Consider the following 20,516-nt stretch of genomic DNA (forward strand, 5'->3'; position numbering starts at 1 on the left):
TCATTTGCCTGAGAACATCACAAACGAGAGATTCAGCTGGGTTCCAGGTGAGTCTCCCGAAAAAACCAAATTAGTTTGCAAATGAGTGTATATTCGCTGATTCCGTGCAATTTGGTTTCAAATAGAACATAAGGTTGACGGAAACCCGGGGACTGCGCCTACCTGATGAGCCCCCAAAAGGGCGAAACTGGTCGTGGGTTGTCGACGAATTTTCAGCAGCCTTATGAGTAGTACATTGCAAGGCTCATCAATGTATTTTCCTTCACACTACAGTTGTACTTAAAGATACTAGGGAAATGCACTTTCAAGCCCTCTGGCGGGAGTTATCCATTCTGATCGATTTCGAAGGTGCGCACTCTTCGGGAGGGCATTTTGTACATACTAGCCAACTTTAGAGTTTTCAAGGTATTCTTGCGCACCGGCGGTGTGGATGAAAGGAAGATGGAATCATTCGACGTCTTGGTTGATTTCTAGCTTTCTCTCGCATTACCTTTAATTGTTTCCCGCCAAACAGAAATCAACATGGAGAGGTGGGAGAGGCGGTCACAGTTGAAGGTTTGTGATAAACAGCTACTCGCAGTGGATCAAACATAAATGGCTGTCGAGAGCGGACTATATGGCGAAATTTCTGATAGAAACAAGTTCATTCTGAAGCGAATCTTCAACAGTCTATGAGGCAGTACAGTAGATTCCGCTACGGAAATAGTGATCTTCAGTTGATGTTTTAGGCGCACAGCTTTGACCGGTTCCTATGTGGTCCTGTATTTTAGGTGGAATCCGACTAGCTGAGGTTGGTCGGGGTTACTGAAATAAGGTTCTATCCTTTTTTACTGGATTCCTTCTGACTTTTTTTGGACCCGAGTTGTAATTTGAAAGGACCAGAAGCTTGATAAACGGGTATCCTGAAGAATCATTTGAGGTGCCGAGTAGAGACGATAATTCCCTCGCGTAATACACTAATTACGCTAACTAATTAATCGGGGACTTAACGGAATCTCGGTTTAATCTCTCGCTTACTATATTCTTCAAACGAAAGTGTCGCACAAAAATGACGCCTAAAGCTGCATTTTCTACTTTTCCATCAGATATAAATCTGCGAAGTTCATGGTATGACTATCCCTCGATTTCTTGCATTTCAGTAAGAAGGTGAGAGGCATGGAAGCTCACTCGATTTAAATCAGACACGCACGAACAAGCGACACATAGGCTGTATCGATCAAGTACTATTGTAGCCAGCAACTAGAAAAAGTGGTCTATACAGAGTTCCAATAATCAAAACAGCCTTGGTAGCCTCACCTGATCGTATCTCTTACTTTTCAAATACTTGGCGCAACCTGAGTGATCAGTTCTGTCCACAAGAGTCTGAATTATATTTCTGTAAACTCTAGGTGGAACCACGTATTGTAGTCTGACAAAGAAACTCTTTTAGAAAAGAGAAACCCGTTATTTGCCCAGGAGAGTTTTGGGCCTGCAGGAGACTAGTCTAGTAAGTAGTATATGAGCGAACTACTTTTTTGTTATACTCTCAGAAATAGAACGAACAACATGAGTGACTATTCAACTGAGTGTCCCGTTGAAGCAAACAAGCCAAGTGACGTACGCACATTTGGATCATGGGAAATTGTAAAACTGTTCTCAGTAGAGGGGCGAGATGGCCCAAGTGGTTCGAACCCGACCTCTGCCAGCCGACTTCCCCTGTCTAGGCTTGGACAACCTGGCAGTATCCCAGCCTCGTGCAACCTTCAGGTGGCATGGCAGTTAGGCACCGAAAGGGTGTTTCAGCTGAGCGATTTTTTTCTCAGTAGCAATGTCTTTTCATATGTTCTACGTCTAAAATGTAATTCAATATAATGTTTTACAAAACACTGATCGTTCTTGATTTAACACTAATTGCATGGTTGACGAAAACCCTTCGACAGCTCGCTGCGAGTTCCGCTTATCCGGTAAACAGTCCCCCAGTACATAGGTGGAATAATGCACTCGTTCGCAAATTACGTTACAGAAAGACTCGACGGCACTTCAGGTAAACCTTTTGCACATCTTTTCGTGGGAGCGGTTTTCAATCCAACGTTGTTCAACTCAAAGTTTGGTTATTGGTCGATATTATTAATCAATATATTAATCGATAGCCAACCATCGGTTCCAGTTATTGGGGACTATCGAATATCCGCCAGTCATACGACAACTCTGTCTGGCATTCCTTACCCAAAGGTAAAAAGTTTTCCATCCCAGTAACCCAAGTGGAAGAGACGGGAGATCATTAGGTGGGAGCACGCCTTATCCCACGCGAAGGAAGAAATTTCATTAACCCTGGCTAAGGTATCATGGGAACACATCTAACCAAGCTACAACCAAGTACACGCTTGAACTCAGTAAGCGTGTGATGCAACAGAAGCAAGAAGTGTAGGGGAACGAGTTTAACAACGGTTCACTTGTCAACAAAAAAACATTTTCAAGACACAACATGTGAAATGAAGAACAACAGGTTGGCGGCACAACATGTGAATGAAGAACAACAGGTTGGCGGCAAGTGCTTGTTTGCACGACTCGTCATGCCGGAGGTGATTAGCGTCCACTATGATATTCTAAGCAAAACCGGTACAACCACGAGATCGTTAGAAGCGATGCCTGCTCCTGTTAGATCGGATAGAACACATGTTGTGACACGTTCACATTTCTACCACCTCCAGTCGCACACACGAAACTTGCAGCAGCGAATGAGTTCACTTTTCAACGGATATTCATCTATCTATTTTTGTGGGTGGTTTGATCAGCGTCGTGATAACCGGGTAACTTGACTTGGGTGTGCCGGCAGGTTTCTGCATGAATCTTGGAGAGTGAACACACACAGTGGTTATTATGTGCTGTTCCAGAATCTTGCATCAGTAAATTGTTAAATCGTAGCTCTACGGTGTAAGGAAAATCTGCAGCGAGTTGTAACGATAAAGACTACTGAAAAATGAGTACACAGAGCATCCTTCACACACACAGCATCCGTCCTTTCTTAGCACTAGCTCACCCAAACAGACTGACGGAAGGTTTAAACGAAGTTCAAGAGGAACCATCAAATGAACCGAACCAGAAGAACTAGACCCTAGGCTGGACCCAAACACATGTAGGTTTCCCCACCGACCCAACACTTGTTCAACCACTCTAACACACTAAAATCCCTCGGCCGACACCCAACAGGGATTTAGTTTGACTTAGCTGATTGGTTCTCCTTCCGCCTTAAATCTCGACCAAACTCGGAACCTAGTCACTTGGCCTGACGAAGCTTTTGTGTCAAAAGCGAAACGCTGCCCAGCAATAAATCTACCGATCGTCACCAAACTTTTTCGAAAACGAGTACACAGAGCGTTTTATCCAGAGTCTCAGTCAAATTCGAAGCATGAATGGAGGGATATCCACAGTTGTTTCTTTAGCTGAAAGGCGAGCACGTGGTTCACGAGGAAATGAGGTTTTATGACGTGTCTGTATATCAACCCATCTACGTCATCGGCAGAAGGCCTATTCTACAAAGACGTGAAACTGAATGATCTCTTTATTTCTAACGTAGATCATGAGTTCTCCTGCAAGTGCGGGAATGCAGGGCAGAGAGAAGTGACACCGAGCTCTACATGCAGCTGAACCAGTTCCGAATGTTGTCTGGGCAACAGCCAACACGTCAGAGGTCAATCTGTAACTGCACTTTCAGTCCGTTGGCCTCTCTTGAGAGCATACCATTAGTTAAACCAACGAACTCTTTTGGAAGTTTGTCACAAATCAGCTTCAATCAAGGAATCGTTTTCTTAGGATTCTCTGTTTCTGTCAGGCTCTGAAGCGAGAGACTGTGTACCAAATGCCCGAACGTCAGCTGAGAACATGAAAGTCTAGAGGTAAATAGAAGGTTGTTTTCCAAAACCGATGTGGCTGCATCGATCTTCACAGTATTCTTTCGAAAAAACGACAACTCAAGTAGCTATGAAGTGAAACTCGGCAGAATGCTTTGCTTCAAAACTGAAGCACCAAAATTGTGGATTTGAATAGGTCAAACAAATCAGAGAAATAGGTAACACATTCTTTCAAACCACTGTCACAATCTTCATTGGGTTTTAAGCTACATTACATCAGTGTGGATATCACCACTAATCGAATCGCCGAGGGAGAACTCCCAAAGAGGGGAAGGATGCAGCTGTCTGCAGATCTTCCGGCTATGCTTCTTGCCATGGACGATAGAATTGGACCTGCTTCGTTCAGCTGTCGTACCCTTTCGGTGCCTAACTGCCATCCCACCCGAAGGTTGCACGAAAGCTGGGATGCTAGCAGGTTGCCGAAGCCTAGACGGGGAAAGTCAAGAGGCAGGAAGTCGCCTCCAACCAGTAAATTCGCGCTCTAACCAATTGGACCATCTCGCTTCGGAACACAACAAATCTTGCTTTTCAATGTGGCATACAGTCGGTTAAAGATTTACTCAAGCCACTGTAGATCTTTGTTACATCGTTTTTCAGATTTATTTTAAGTTGGGTGCCGAGAAACTCTGCGTATTAACTGAAGCAGGTTCAACTTGGTAGCATATATCAAAATAAAATTCGACCTAGTCTGCTTGCGGTTTGCGATGCAGTGAGGAAGTTGGATGAACGAACACAGAGGACTCTGTGGGATTACCTCTATACTTCAAGTTCAAGGGAGTCTCCAAGAAGCACTCTCTCCTCTGAATCAAATTTGAGGGACAATGTGAACAGCTCAGCTAATTGTCTTTGCAACAAACTTGAGGGCGAAATATTGTTGTTGTGGTTTGGCATACTTGGGGATCGTCTCTTGGATATCATAGTGTTTGGGGTCAAGAAATGTCACAAAATCTGTCCCGTTACACTTGTCAGGTGAAGTCAAGAATGAAGCATCCTTGAAAACCGCCCGTTCCAGGCTTAAGAAAAAGCTATGTAGGACAGTGAACTCCGTGGAGGAAGTACCGCAGAATGACCCACTTTTAGCCACTCAAAAGAAGATGCTAGCTAGGGAGAGGGTGTTGATTCTTTTCTTCTATTCTTACTGTGTAGAGCGTGATTCCCTGTTTTGTTGTTTCTGTACCACCTTTGTTGTTTTTTTTTANGGACGTAAACCGCTCTTTGACCTTGTCATCACACGTGTTGTTTAAATCAACACGTGGATTTCGCTCTCTTCGGACCAACTTGCCTTGAGGTGGTGTGGACTTTGGAAATTAGCAGCTCTTAAACCGGTGTATAGAAGTCGGGGGAGGAATCCAAATCCTGGCAAAAAACACGTTTTTACTCATTTTCATAAAGGAAACTACTCACAAGGTTGCTGAAAACTCTTCGACAGTCCCCGACCGGTTTCACCCGTCCATTTCGGGCTCATCAGGTAGGCGCAGTCCCCGAGTTTCCGTCAACCTTGAACCCAAATTGGACTGTTTTCGAGAAATACACTCATTTGCAAATCAATTTGGTTTTCACGAGTGACTCGACTGAATCTCTCGTTTATGATACTCTAGAATGAGCGTATTTCTCGAATTTTTTGCTTACTCTACAGACAGGCAGTTTACGGATTTAGTGATAAAATCATGAAGAATTTTTCGCGGAGTACCACTGAGTTTATCTCCTGAAGTCATTGACCAGACGGTTACTTACGAATGCATCATGACCTTCAAGACTTATTGCAAACATCTTCGCACGGTACACAGCCAACCTTCGTGAACCGTAAAGACGGTTTGCACTTGCATCAGGGCCACATAACTGAATGTTCCTCAAACTCCGAACCAACAAATGGATATTGGTTGGGATCATTCGTGAAATCGGCACTGCCGACACTGATATTTCTAAGAACGACATCCCATTCTCTGAGGGACTTCAAGTACGTACAATTTAACCTTGAAGCAGTCCTGGAAAGGAGACTGAGCCCAGATTGCTAGAAATGTGTCCCCTTAAGAACTGTGAACAATTCGTAATAATCGGAGCCTGCTTCAAAGTTTACCATCAGAGAGAGAGAGAGTCCATTATAAGCCGCTGATTTGTTGACTAAACTGGAAAACTTCCAAGCAAATGCATAATCACTTGGTTGCTGGTGGCTGTTGATCTGTTCGCCGAGCTTAGCATTTAACTTGTAAGCGTTTCTTCACTATACGAGGAAACATCATCCGTGCTCGGTTGGGTGAGTAGTTCCTGTTTGCCTTCGTGCGTTCGTATTGCATTTGAAGGCTATCTGTTACTCTTGACGTGGTCGGTTAACTGAATGACAGCGTTTTTTATTGGATTTATTGGTCAGTTCATTATCTTTGTTGCGTTGTGTTCTGTGCTCATTTGGGTCGATTGAAAATCCCAATGCCATGTACTCCTCGCTTTAATTGGCCCAATTCTCGATTTGCATTGCGTTGTGGTCTGGTCTTCTCGAGGTTCATTGGTTGGTGCACCCTAATCAACCAGTTTCACAGTACTGTCATGGAATATGTATTATCACATTTCATACTGTAGCGAGAGGCCAGGCAAAGTGTCAAGCATAATCCGACTCGGAACCGCAACGATGCTCATAAAAGACCCTTTGCTGCTTGTGCTTCCTTGATGTGCATAAGTCCACCTCGTGCAGGCGGGTCGTACTCGTTTGTGGCTCGCTGGAAAGCTCTCTGTTCCAGCCAGCCGTTGGAAACCTCCATTACTGGACCATTTCAAGTGGCTATGTGCCACTTTGCATGAGAATTATGGGGATTACTCTGGAGGTGTTCTATTCTTTGACTCTCTAGGGGTACGACTGAGTACAGAGTAGATGGAGACAGAGAGCGTTTACTTGTGTATTCAGACGATTTGGTAAAATAGGTATACTCAGACCACTGGTGATGGTGTTTTTTGACAAAAAGGAACATTGCAGTTGGTTGACGCTGTCTGGAAATCGTATTCTGTGTTCAATAGTTCTTAATGTTTTCCAGATAGTTGTTTCGTTTAACCGCAAGATGTAAGGGTAGAATGGTGGCTTGTCCCTATAGCTGTATCCATTTTTCCTTATAGCAATGAAGTTGCTCGAGCGCAGGATAAGCGGAATGATCTGGAGTGGCAAATGTGGCTTCTAGGAGACTGCACGTTCAAAGACGGCTGAGAACGCCTCATGATATATGGATGGAACATCATCATCAGAGATTATAAAGCATGAGATCTAAAGTACAAGCCCGGAGTACCTCAAGTTATCTGAGCTAATCTTCGCCTCCGAATAATGAGCTTCTTGGTGCGCGTTGTGGTTCTTTGCGTATGTCTTGGGGAGAATTCCGAGCATCAATTGTCAGACGGGGCTGTCACACGTCGGCAACGGCACACGAGTGTGTCGCTTGTAAATAGACAGCTGAGATTGGCCTGACCTCGAGTAAGGAAGTTTGCAATGTTAACAGAACCGAGTCGACCGAGGCCAGGTTGATCAGATCGTAAATCTTTATGGTAAGGCGATACAGATTATCGATCTTTCCCACGATGAATCTCGCACTCATTCGGTTTTCTCACACTCGCTTCCAAAGTGCTATTCAGTATGGTGTTTACGGTTTGTTGCTTTGATTTAAAAAAAAATTTCACGAGGCCAGGCATCACAATCCCGCCAATTTCTGTCACCTCACGAATTTAGAATGAGTTCCCTCCTACGCATTACTATGGTGACGCTAGTCGAATTAGTTTATTTAAACTGCACCAAGTTTGACAACGAATGATGAAGGTAATCACAGGTGAACCGCTGGAGACGATCCGATTGATGATAGCTCACGACTGCGTCCTAAAATCTAAAAATGGAGTCGATGAGTGCATATTGAAGGCAGCACTCGAATTGTGTTGAGTAAGATGTCAGTGCTTCAGCGGAAAAAAATTGCGCGAAAAACAGAAATGATTGGAAAAGCTAGCGAATTCCAGCTACATATGATGAATCTGTCTAAAATGCCTGGAATTCCCTAAATGGGGCCGATTCCTTTATGGCATGCGCAGAACATCGAGAGAGAGAGAGAGAGAGGAGATCGGCGAAATAAAGTCTTTTCCAAGTTACATTGGTATAAACGAAAAACTCAGCGGAATCTCCGTTTATGGTAATCTTCAGCTGAATGTGCAGCATAAAGACCACCTCATATTTCAGTCGGTACGAAAACCGAGGTATCGCAATATGTTTTTTGGCACAACACACTACTCATAAGGTTGCTGATATCCTTTCGACAACCCACTACAGGTTCCTTGGGCCTCATCTGGTAGATGTGGCCACCAAGTTCCCCATCAAACTTGCCGTGAAGTTGAACTCCAAAGTGTATGCAGTCGGCGAAATACACTCATTTGCAAATCCCGGGGAGTACGCCTACATGATGAGCCACAAGAACGAAACCGGTAGTGGTCTAGCGAAAAGTTATTAGGGACCTTCTGAGTGGTATAACCTACCGAGAAGGAAAATGGCATCTACATGGCATTGCCAAATATCTTGTCACACCACAATGTTATCGGAAGTACCTTGATCTAACATTGACGTTTCACATGTTGGTCACTGATGTGTACTCAAATTAGGAAGCTAGGTGTTTGACAGTAACTTACGGAACTAGCACGTGGTTCCATCACGCATTATACCGTCAGCCACACATTCAATCGCCTGTAGGATCTATCAGTTTACTTGCATATTCATTCTGTTGTTCTTCGTTATCCGTCAACCAAATCAGCTTTCTTTCGAAATGTCGTAGGTACCGGTGCGCGCGAATATAAAATCTCACCTGAATCCTGATTTACTTCAGGTACCGGTGCGCGTCTTCCTAAAGTTAGCCACTTTCGAACATAAAATCTCACCTGAATCCTGATTTACCTGGATTGTCTTTGCTTTAAGCCCGTCAGCTTTGCTTTGGCAAGGTCACGGTGAAAAGAGAATGGGCCCGTCGGACTAAGGGTGTAAACATAAGCAGCGTGAGTGCCTGTTCGGAAAACGATGACCGGAAAGTTTAGAATAATTTTGTTTAAGTTCGTTTATGAAAACGACACTTGGTGATTTAATGACTGGGTCTTTATAATGGTGCCTGACATGAAGACATCGAATCTCATAGCGAAGACGACAAGGCCTACTTACAGAGGACGCTGTGGAATGTATTGTCTAGACAGTACTCGTATCCACTGCGAACGTCATTCGTGCAAGTCAAAACAAATGCCCCCAGTCACACACCTCTCTCTCACACACTCAAATCAATCCAAAACGGCGAGCAAACGAGGTGTGTCGGAGCAAAACCCTAGCAGCACTTCAAATAGTCAGGTGTTTGTCTGGAAACGTACTCGTTCATGGCTGTGTTACGTTAGGCAACATCGATCCGTACGTTCAAAAGATGATGTCGACGAGTTTTCAGCAACCTTATGAGTAGTGCATTACAAATGTGATGATTTCCTCCTCGCAATCCTAACGGGTATGAGTCGCTCCCAAATCATTTCGATCACGAGGTCATCAACAACAACAACAGGCCACACCATAAGTGTCCCCCTCCTCATCCTCCACTTTACCCATGCTGTTTCTAGGCTAGAAATAATCAGAACTTTACCTCCCTGTTCGCACCAGTGTGATTTTTTAATATCAGCTTTTCAATTCTCGGGACCGAAAGCGATAGACCCTTGGGGCAGATAGGATTCGAGGCAATATATCATGATCTGTGGACCGTTGTACTGCACCAAACATTTCCCGTGAAGGATTTTAGTCCCTAACAAACCATGCTCCCTCAGGTTGGTATCTACTTTGTTCAATTTGCAATACGAAACGAAAGTACTCGCTCTTCGTAATATCACACTCTCTGTGATGTGGTCACCTTGCTTACTGGTTCTCGTGAAATTGCTTGTTCGCACACTCACTGATCCATTGCTTTGTGCACCAAACCAGACTAGGCTATTGCGGTCAAAGTTAGTGACATTTCGAGTTTTGTTAAAATTCTCTGCAAACTGTCATGATGATAAATTGTAGAAAATCGCATGATACACCCATGGCGAAAAAGACAACTGCTGTCAGGCCTGCGGTGCTGATCAATGTGAACACCTTGGATGCACTTTTAAACTTCAAGCGATAAGATTTCATAAACTAGAAGCGAGTTCAACACCAGTGTGAAGGTGTGAACCACTGAAAAACTGCATTGCATCACTCGTGGGCACAACGAAAGTATAGTCTACCAGGATCAGTTCTGAGTTGCGTTTCTGTGCATGATGAGAGAGAGAGAGAGAGAGAGAGAGAGAGAGAGAGAGAGAGAGAGAGAGAGAGAGAGAGAGAGAGAGAGAGAGAGAGAGAGAGAGAGAGAGAGAGAGAGAGAGAGAGAGAGAGAGAGAGAGAGAGAGAGAGAGAGAGAGAGAGAGAGAGAGAGAGAGAGAGAGAGAGAGAGAGAGAGAGAGAGAGAGAGAGAGAGAGAGAGAGAGAGAGAGAGAGAGAGAGAGAGAGAGAGAGAGAGAGAGAGAGAGAGAGAGAGAGAGAGAGAGAGAGAGAGAGAGAGAGAGAGAGAGAGAGAGAGAGAGAGAGAGAGAGAGAGAGAGAGAGAGAGAGAGAGAGAGAGAGAGAGAGAGAGAGAGAGAGAGAGAGAGAGAGAGAGAGAGAGAGAGAGAGAGAGAGAGAGAGAGAGAGAGAGAGAGAGAGAGAGAGAGAGAGAGAGAGAGAGAGAGAGAGAGAGAGAGAGAGAGAGAGAGAGAGAGAGAGAGAGAGAGAGTGGAGAGTTGCACACACACACACACACACACACACACACACACACACACGCTTTTCTGCGGCGATTCCAACGTCAGTGAGTCACCATACTGAGAAAGATGGTTGAATCGTATGGAATTAAATACTCATTTGCGAATTAAGCTGGTGTGAGCGGGGGACGACACTAACTAAGCCTTTCGTTTGTACATGGCATCGCACCTAGATGACTGAAGTACGCGCAGAAACTAGATGGGTTGCTTTTGTGAAGCAGACTGAGACTAGTGTAGCTTCTGCCAAAGCCAAAACCTTCGATACCTGTCTCTTCGAACTGGGGGCAGCGCCTTCTGGAAGTGGTAATATCTCTTCGAGTTGCACACACAGATTGGTACTATCCTATAAAGCAGCCGAAGCTCGACGGGTCCAGTGCAGTTCGATCAGTACGGACCAGTCGGCCTGATTTCGAAACGTCAAGTTCGCACAAGACAACCGCGGAAGTAAAACGGCCAATCAAAGCCATGCCACCTCGGATGATCAACAGTTTCAACCAATAAAAACCACCCACTGGTGACAGAGCTCGAGGTCAAATTGAAGTATGTGTGGACAATGTTGTAGAGATGGTCCGAAAATACGATCATCACATTCACATTCCTAACGAATCGAGGGAAATATTTAATAATGCCCTCGGTGTTTCTCAGCCCCCCCCCTGTCCTTATTGCTAGTCACAAATACGGAACAAAGAAGGGGTACAGTCTCAATGGCCAGGAAGCTGCAAACAAATCGTCGTGCCGTGCAATCGTCAAGAAAGCCGTCTAGCAATTCGACAATTTTTTTGTTCGTGGTCTCATACCCGGAACAGACTTCAGCAGCTGCTTCGCAAATGCCCAGTATTCAAAGGCGCAGATAGAATTGAGCTATTTTCGCCGATTCCTGAGATTAAAACCATGTGTCTATTCAAAAACTTGGGCCTTATCAATCCTAATTTCACGAATGATCACGAGGTTTTCGGCAGAATACATTAAAATCACTTTCGGATAGCAAACAAACTCAACAATTCGGAAACAGAGGAGATGGTAATGACCTCCGTTGATATGCTGTTAATATCGGTGCTTTTCGATTGGCGGCGATCACTTGCATTTCAAATGTGTGGGCTTTTTTTTAATGCTAAGACCACGAATCGGTGATTAACCAATCCTCTGAGTGACAAGTCTGGATAAGAGGAAACTATTCACGATTCCTCATGTGCGTTCAGGAATTCACTATGGTAGGGATCGAGCGACACCATTCATTGGTTGGTGGATTTCTGTTGATGCTCCGATGATAATGATGATGTAGAACATTCAGTTCCAAACCACCAGCTGTCACAAGACACAAGCTGACAGCGGGTACTGAGGGTACTACTGAGTGCATGCTACACAACAGCTCCCCCCTCCACCACCACACGGAGGTATGTCATGCACGTTTATTCAAGGTCCCACGTGATCTGTGAATAGCAGAGGATAAACAAAACTCAAGACTGGAAAATATGCATTCTCCACCATCGTAATCGTATCAAGTAGTGGCTGTATGACTAAAAAAATATCGGCTAACATCTGGCTGGATTTGGTACTAGTTGTTCACGTCTCAAACTGGAAAAAAAACTAAGTTTTCACCATGTTTCTGATTCTCAAGAATGGGGAACGGTAGCCAGTCCGGATTCGACCACACAATGAAGGCCAGATCGTCCCCATGGCTATCTGCTATCTTCCCGTCTCAGGTACCCAGGATTTAAAAGCTAACCGGAGACCTAAGGTAGGTGGAGTGCCCAGATTTGAACACTCAGTAGTGCCTTCCCGACTGGATACTGTGAAACCCATGTGTCAGCGGTAATGTTGTTTCAGTTGTCCTTGCACAGATGACCGCTCACAAAAGACCGGGTTGAAATTTCCAAGTATCCAGGGAGGAAACTGATCGTAGAGAGTTTCCTAGCCGGAAGACTAGCTAAGCTCCATAAAGTCGGGTGGGAGTGTAACGCTTACCCTTCTGCTTAATTATTCCTCTAATCGATTTCCCACCGGCACCTACTACCCCCATTCCATTTCGTCTGTCTCACAATCACGCGTCAAAATCGTGTGACATGAATACGACAATATGTCAACTCCCGTTACATGACCTTTTGAACGACACCAGGTGATTTCACATTGTTTTCCTGTCCCGCTCATTGCAACGACCTATATATAAGGACAGAACACAATCAAGCGCGTACACACACGCAACACTCGCGCGACGGAACACAGACCGGCTCAACACACCAAAAACTGCGGACAACCAGGATCGTGTAGCAGGGAATCTGCCAAAAGAAACACGACTACCTGCACCCAACCGAACTCGGCGGAACTATTACAACTTACACTCAGAACGATAAGTCCTTCGTTTGAACCTTTCTATTTTTGGTATTGTATTGGACTTGATTGAGGTGCACCTAGTTGTTGTAACCTCACGCCCTCAAAAAACAGGTTTTATTAGTGTCTCTTTCTCGCCTTCTGATTTACCAAGTGGTTTTTGTTGTTAACAAAAGAGGATACTAATTGGGGAATAGCAAAAAGACATCAGAGATTCATTTCCTACTTACATTAGACAACGGGACAACCCGTCATTCGTGAACGATGCCTGTCCATTTGGATCCTACACAACTTCAGTAAATAGTTACCACACTTTCTTTATCCCCCCCCTGAAAGAAATACCTCCAAAGAAGGGTGATTCGCCTAAGCTGGTGATCAGCGGAGAGGCTCTGGACGGCTTACATTCGCTGCGATCCAAACCGCGGTAGTTCCAAGTAGACTGGACAGATTAGTCTAACCGAGACCCCAGTCATTGTATAAAGATCTGCACTGACTGACAATAACAGAAGACGAGTATTTTGTTCAGACGCATGTATCGGATACATACAAACATACATACAATAGAAATCAGGATGATCTTATTTGCAACAAAGATGCCAAAAAGATGATGATGATGAGCCAGGAAGCATGTGGATTTGGGGAAGTGAAAACTGAAATAAATCTTGTGGCGCTATTTGAAAGGCGTTGTAAATATTCAAAAGATGAGCGGGTATGGGAAAGTAAAGTGTGTGGGGGGGGGCAGTACATTGGTAAATGTTCGTATTCGTTTTTAAGAACTCCCGGGATATTTATTCACATGAGGGAAAGGACAGTGAAGAGCATCATACACTTACGAATTCCACAAATACCAATACATGATATAACCAAATTCGACCACCACTGATGAGTGAGTACTTTGTACAACACATCGTAGTAAGATGGATGCGAGAGTGAAATAGGTAGCAGACAAGACAGGTAGGTGGATTCATGCGTACTACAAGACTAAATCACAGACACTGATAGAAAGCCAATGGACAGTGAAGAGTCAGTGACCGAAAAAAATCGTTACTGTACAAAAGGACAGGAAGTAACAAGTTGATTCGCACGTGCCACAAACACAAAAGGCAAGGAAACAACGAAGAATTACCGATCCATACACACATCGGAGGGTAAGTGAATACAATGGAAACCGGTATAGTCTTGTGGGGATACGAGCACGCCGAAGCAAACAGCAAAACGGAACACGAAGAGGTCGATTGGTTGGACTGAAACGGTGCGGGCGGAACTTGTTGTGGGAAACTGAAACCGAGATAGCTGCAGCGCTGTACGGAGTACGCTGCACCGGAGTGGGTCATCGTAACAACTGTGCTTCCGTAGTTTCATCAGTCACATAGTTGGCCAGTTGAGGATCGGTCAGAAGTTGGTAGTCGTTCGATGTTATGGAAATACCCAGCTTGTTCGCAACATCCAGGAAGCTGGACGATGAACGAAGCTCGGAGTTGGGAGCATAACCAACGGACCCGGTGTTTGCAGCCGGTGGATTGGGTAACGAACAGGGATACGCAGAAGAGGACATCTACAAATATGGTGTACAAGGAGAGTGATTTTAGAAGGGCGATTCTCTAATGGAACGGGTAAGCTCGAAATTGCGTGAAAGCCAACTAATTGTACAACCGGCTCACGCCTAAAACCAGGTACTGTTAGATAACGAAATCACCATTTCCAAGGGCATCGTTTGAGATTCCCATACCCAGAGATGTGAAATAACGCCCACTTGCCTCCGAATCCTCGAGGATTGGAACATCTATCGTTAACAGTGCGCAAACGTTGCTCTGCCTAGTTCAGATCCTCAAAATATTTTATTCTGCCGCTGTGCGCTTCACATCTACCAAACAACTATGTGGAATGAAATCCAAACCAGATAATCGAGGTTGTATAAGGTTCGGTGAGCTGCTACCTAGAGACAAGATCACTTCTCGGATTGGGAAATCCGGGACAGATTTGGCCGAAATCTGACAGCAGAACAGTAACGGTGAATCAGCTTGTCTGTCAAAAGCACTGCGCACAAGGCTACACTGCAAAACCCAGTACTTTATGGATAAGAAACGTGAACACTACAAGGAAAGTGTATACGAAAACTCGGTGTTTGACTACCACCACTGTCTCCGAAGTAGTGTTTGGGACTGGAGGGAACATCAGACTAGCAATACGCCAGATGGTTTTGGGAAAAGGTAACTCTCCTGCCATAGACACGGGCTTCATAGAAAGTGTACTTTTCACGTCAGACTTTTTGTCAAGCCAGGGACTGAGAGATACAGACCGAAAGGCAACGAAGTAGGGAAAACAAAACAGCAATACACAGTCGGGTTGACCACGGATGCATTCCCAGATTAACACTCCAAGACTCAACTCATCAGTGCTTCATCATACTAGCAGATCTGAGTCAATCACACACATTCAGTGTCGTTTGTGTATCAGGACTATGGCCCCGCGTATGAACTCCCCAATTCCCCGCTCTACCAGATTCAACATCGACTGACTGATTACGTCATCTCCTCCAGTGTCCTATTCTCCCCATTTCCGAACGCCGAAAATGTGGCAGGTTGAAAGTGCCGACGTACGCTTGGCGCACAGTTTATAGCTGATGAGCTGAAGGGAACTGACAGACTCAATATTTCTCCGGTTCTAAATCACCCTAATCCCCCCTCATTGTTTTTGATAACTTGTTTTATTCGAAGTTAGCCCTCAATAAACTAGCCGATGAGCTCAGTGGTTACGGCGCGAACTTAGTAATCGCAAGGTCTGTGGTTCGAACCCGACCCGTGCCTCTCGAATTCCCCTGTCTAGGCTTGGGCAACCTGGCAGTATCCCGTTCCTCGGATGACATGGCAGTTAGGTACCGAAAGGGTTTTACAGCTAGACGATTTATTTTCGTTGTCGTAGGTGCACTACGCTGAGCCAAAACGTGTAGAGCATGAATACTGAGTATCTTGAACACACACTTTGGAGGAAACGAAAAATTCCATTCCACCTCCCTCCCCCCAAAAAAATCCGTTAAAAACGTAGGAAGCAAATAAAAGTTTATTACTCCATTGCAGAAAACGTGTGATGCTTTATTTATTGGTTACACTCTTGTTGAATAAGAGATTCTGAATCCCTAAAAGTGATTCATCGAGGGATTAGGACACTGAGGACCGTAGTTGAAGTGCAGATTGTCACCCGTGTTGTGGCAAACCTTCCGAGAATTCGCTAACACTAACTTCTACGGGCTCAATTCTCGGTGCAGCCTTTTTTCCTCAAATACTGTATGACCGAGTAAAAATTCCACACACATTAGGTGACACCTTAGAGCAGTTGTTGTGGATACGATAGGCGAGAACGGTTTAGAGACTGATTTGATGAGGACAACTAATCGATATCCCTTTGATTCAACAGTTTGATGTTTGTCAGGAAATAAATAAATAATAACCGTTCAGCTTTAGCACTCTTCCCGTGCCTAGCTGCCATACCATGTGAAGGAAGCACGAGGGCTGGGGATACTGCCGGTCGCCCAAGCCTAGACAGAGGGAGTCGTGAGGTAGAGGTCGAGTTCGAACCACAGACATTTCGGTCAGTAAATTCGCGCTCTAGAGCCCCGAACGCATGTGTTTCGCCACGAAGGATTTTCCGCAGGATTCGAAGATATTGTGAATCAAGAGTTCCGTTTACCTCCAGCTATTGGAAGAGAAGGAAGTTCAACAAGTTTGGCCAAATTATGTCAGCTCAGAAGTATCGCCTTTCAACACTATTTGACAAGCCAGGTGAGGGCTTAAGCCACCTGGCCAAGTGAAGACCTACTTGACTGAATTACCTACCGTGATGGAACTACAGTCAGCCATAGACCAGTTATATATGGGAGAGTGGGGCAGAACGGTTTATCTGCAGAGCCATCCACTTTGGAAGGACCCATGTTGTGGAACTTGCTAACCCACCTACCAACGACAAATTGGAAGATGGAAGTTGTTCCACAAGATTTCGAGACTGCAGCCATAATCCCTCTGTCTGAAAGGGAAAGGGGCCGAGAAGGACAACTACCACGTGATTAGCCTGTTCACGAGAATGTGACACGTGCGCTGTTCATGTGATCCGATGCCGGTATCACGGAGGTGAATTTCGAGGCGGTCCTGGTCTCAAAAATGTGGACGAGACCAACCGCCTTGTGAACTGTTTGGGGGATTTGCCACAGCCTTGGACTCAAGCACTGTGGATGTCATATCAAGGCTAGGTTGTATGAACAAGCTCTACCTTCCATTCAGACGCACGTGTTTCGTCATCGTTAAGGTGGACACTAATTCGACACAAGTTGGGCGGTCATCTCTGAGCACTTCCCGGCCAAAACACTATTGTGTGAGTCTAACTTCCGTGTGCCAGTGCTTGAGTGAGCTTTACTTTGCATTCTGAAGCGGAATCACAGTGGTCGATTACAACCTTTGGTACAGTAGTGACATTTCACCTTGGGTGAAATACGACTGTCTGCAAAACATCTGTCTTGTGCCAGACTGAACCAAAGGCCCGAAACCAGACATTCAACCGTATGGTTGTGGTATGTTGTGCTGTGTCTGAATTTTCGCCAACATGGTAGTACACTATCCACATAAGTAACGGATGAGTGAAGTGAGCTTACGAAATGTGGAGGCCAACAAGTTCTCTGGTCGCTTTGAAAAACGCAACTAGAGCAAGGCAGGGATACCACGATCGAGATATATCGGGCGGCTGTGCCAACATGCCTAGGTCGACAAACGGCTTGAAACACGCCAGCATGTCTGCCCGCCAATAATAAGATTCCCTCAGATTAACATCGGTACTAACAGCGGTTCGACCTCTTACAGATTGGCGAAATGAACTCGATGTCCATATATTCGATATTGTGATGTGCACGCAAATATCAAATGTCAGTGGTACATCATTCCGACAACAAAGAGGGAACATGCGACTCTGACCTACGAGAGTAGGTCTGCACTGAGGACAACTGGGAGATGAAGTTTGGTTTTATCTCTAACGGAGTATGTGTATTTGATAATGAACTCGAACCTCGGCACTGATTGCATTGATTTTGAGTACTGGGACGTATGAATGAGGCAGTACTCGGCGTAAATGCACGCCTCGCCCTCGTGTTGGGTATGGGCTGTGAACTTTGCCCACAAAGCGTGCATGTAACCCAGCGGATCCCATAAAATAAGGCACAGAACGAACAGGGCCTATTCGGTCGCACTCGGTAGCCATCTCCAACACTTCTTGACGTCAGCCTCTAAAGGCACATGCGATGTTTTCAGCCAGAAAGCGCAACTGTCGGAGTTTCCGTGGGCTGCACCGAGCTCGCTGCATGTTGAAGCATGTCAAAGCAAAAGGCCGAAACGTCGGCTGAGAAGGCACACACCGAAGGAGCTATCATCATCATCATCATTGTCGGCTGTAATAACCGCGTACTCGTCGTACAGTGGTTGTAGCTGCCGCAGTCTCGTTCGCCTGCGCATTGCAGGCGGGAGATGATAAATTGGTGCATAAATCCAGCACTGTCAGTGGGCTGTCAAGTGGGGGAATTGGGAAGGGAGCTGTGCATTGAACGCAATAGCTTGAATACACCAGCGCCATTGAGGGCGCGACTGGGCCATATCTGACGATGTCTAACTATTGATGTGGACCGTCTCGAGGTCCCCATCCAGGAAGACGGCAATGACCAGCGCGGCTGAGTTTGCTGGTAATGGCCTTCACACTTCGCTGCTAAGTCATTGTTTGGCCGCCTCTGGCTCTCTTCCACCCCTCACGTGGTTGTGCGAAAAGAGCCCTTCGANCACGTGGCCAAGCCAGCGCAACCTGTGCAGTGTGATCAGTTCACCTATCGAGGGTGAGTTATTTCTCCCGAATACCATTCGATGTACTTCAGCATTGCCGATCCGGTGTTCCCACCAGATTCGGGATAAACATCTGGTAATTGGATAAATTCACGTACAACCTAGGATTGACCTTATACAAGCCGCTTCCTTACCTTGCTGTAATTCGCAGCAGCAAGCGAGTTATCAGAGACCACGGACAGTCCACCTTTTGCGCTGAGAGCGACCGAAGTTGGGATATCCTCATCAGCAGTGTTCAGGGCAGAAAGAACTTCCGCAGCCATCGTACAGCTGTCCCTTCTTCCAGCTGAAAGAGGTAAGGAGGGGAGAAAAGAAACAGGATAAAGTTCTACAAAAAAGGTTCGTGGAAGGGTGATGATACTTCCTCCGTGGAAATAAATTGCCTTCATGAAGCGAAGTAATTGTGACGAGGACCCATACAACAGACGTCTAGCTAGTTAAATTAATGTTCAACCACAGGAAGAACTGCTGGATATGTCTTAACTTAGGAGGTCACCTGTACGGTAGGGTGTTTCAAGATGGATCGAGAAATATTGGCACTTCCCGCACATCATTATTCGTGATTATGCGAAAACGGAATACACCTAGTCAAGCTCTGAATATAATGAGTCAATAAGTGCATTTCGAACAGTCTTCTGTAAGGACGGTTATCACAGGTATGAGAGGATCTATCAACTTTTCAACAAGGTTGTCAAACAGTGAGATGGTCAGATAGATAGGTTGTGGACAGCCGATCGGTTCAGGACCAAAAAATCCAGTTTTGCAAACAAAGCCATAGAGTCCGGGAAAATGCAATCCAGGGAAAAACTGTTTCTAACCAGAAGTACATCATCCGATTGGTTGTTCAGTACCGATTTTGACGTGATAAGTGGAGCAGCATTGATCCTTTCTACATAGACCCCTTTGTTACTGATCCCTTGTCTGGTTTCGGTACGGGTATATTTTAGTTGCTCCTTAGCTTGATTGGTTGATCACGGACCGGAAGGTTCGTGGTTCGAACACGACCTCTGCACCTCGACTTCTCCTGTCTAGGCTTGGGTAACCTGGCAGTTCTCCGCCCTCGTGCTTCCTTTGAGTGGCCTGGCACCGGAAGGGTGTTACAGCTGAGCGATGATCATTATCTTGTATGTCACAACCGCAAAAAACTTTAGTGTGCGGTACTACGGGACTCGCCGAACCTGTCTAGTGAGCCGCAAACACAAATGATCCACTTAGTGTAAACCTTCTGCGGTAATACTTATCACACAAGCCAAAAGTCTAGCCGAGATTCGGTGGCCGTCAGGTGGCTAGACAGATTTGCGCAAGATAAATAGTTGGCCGGACAGTATTTTGTCCAAACGAACCGAATTCCATCGAACCTCTGATTCAGTGAATCCAAGGAAGGACAGTGAAATAGACAGAGGTATGGTCCAGCGAATTCAGACGTTCCTCTCAAACTACCAGGTTCAGTTGCCAGTTCATAAAGCATTGGCTATTAACAACGACGTTGTGTTGTTAACGGTGGCAATGCAGCTATGATATAGGTAACCACATTAGAGAAAGGATCACGTAAACGCGGTCACATATAGGCGAACGACAGTGTCAGTTAAGAGAACAGAGGCCTCGCATATAGAGTCCACCACACCCCCCTCCCCCCCCC

General features: G+C 45.4%; 2 protein-coding genes across 2 annotated transcripts in view; one reads left to right on the forward strand and one right to left on the reverse strand.

Moving 5' to 3' along the window:
- Positions 1 to 13,534: 13,534 nt before the first annotated feature.
- Positions 13,535 to 20,516, reverse strand: part of T265_02714 (hypothetical protein) — a gene marked incomplete at both ends in the record, with an annotated part of 59,853 nt that continues 52,871 nt past the window's right edge. Inside the window, 2 exons of the mRNA XM_009167029.1 lie at positions 13,535 to 14,562; positions 19,012 to 19,163. Coding sequence (XP_009165293.1) covers positions 14,338 to 14,562; positions 19,012 to 19,163 — 377 coding nt within the window. The remainder of the gene's footprint in view (positions 14,563 to 19,011; positions 19,164 to 20,516) is intronic.
- The window catches only part of T265_02713 (hypothetical protein), a gene marked incomplete at both ends in the record, with an annotated part of 41,259 nt that continues 35,823 nt past the window's right edge, over positions 15,081 to 20,516 (forward strand). Inside the window, one exon of the mRNA XM_009167028.1 lies at positions 15,081 to 15,217. Coding sequence (XP_009165292.1) covers positions 15,081 to 15,217 — 137 coding nt within the window. The remainder of the gene's footprint in view (positions 15,218 to 20,516) is intronic.

The sequence above is a fragment of the Opisthorchis viverrini genome (assembly GCF_000715545.1).
Source record: "Opisthorchis viverrini unplaced genomic scaffold opera_v5_35, whole genome shotgun sequence".
NCBI classification, from domain to species: Eukaryota; Metazoa; Platyhelminthes; class Trematoda; order Opisthorchiida; family Opisthorchiidae; genus Opisthorchis; species Opisthorchis viverrini.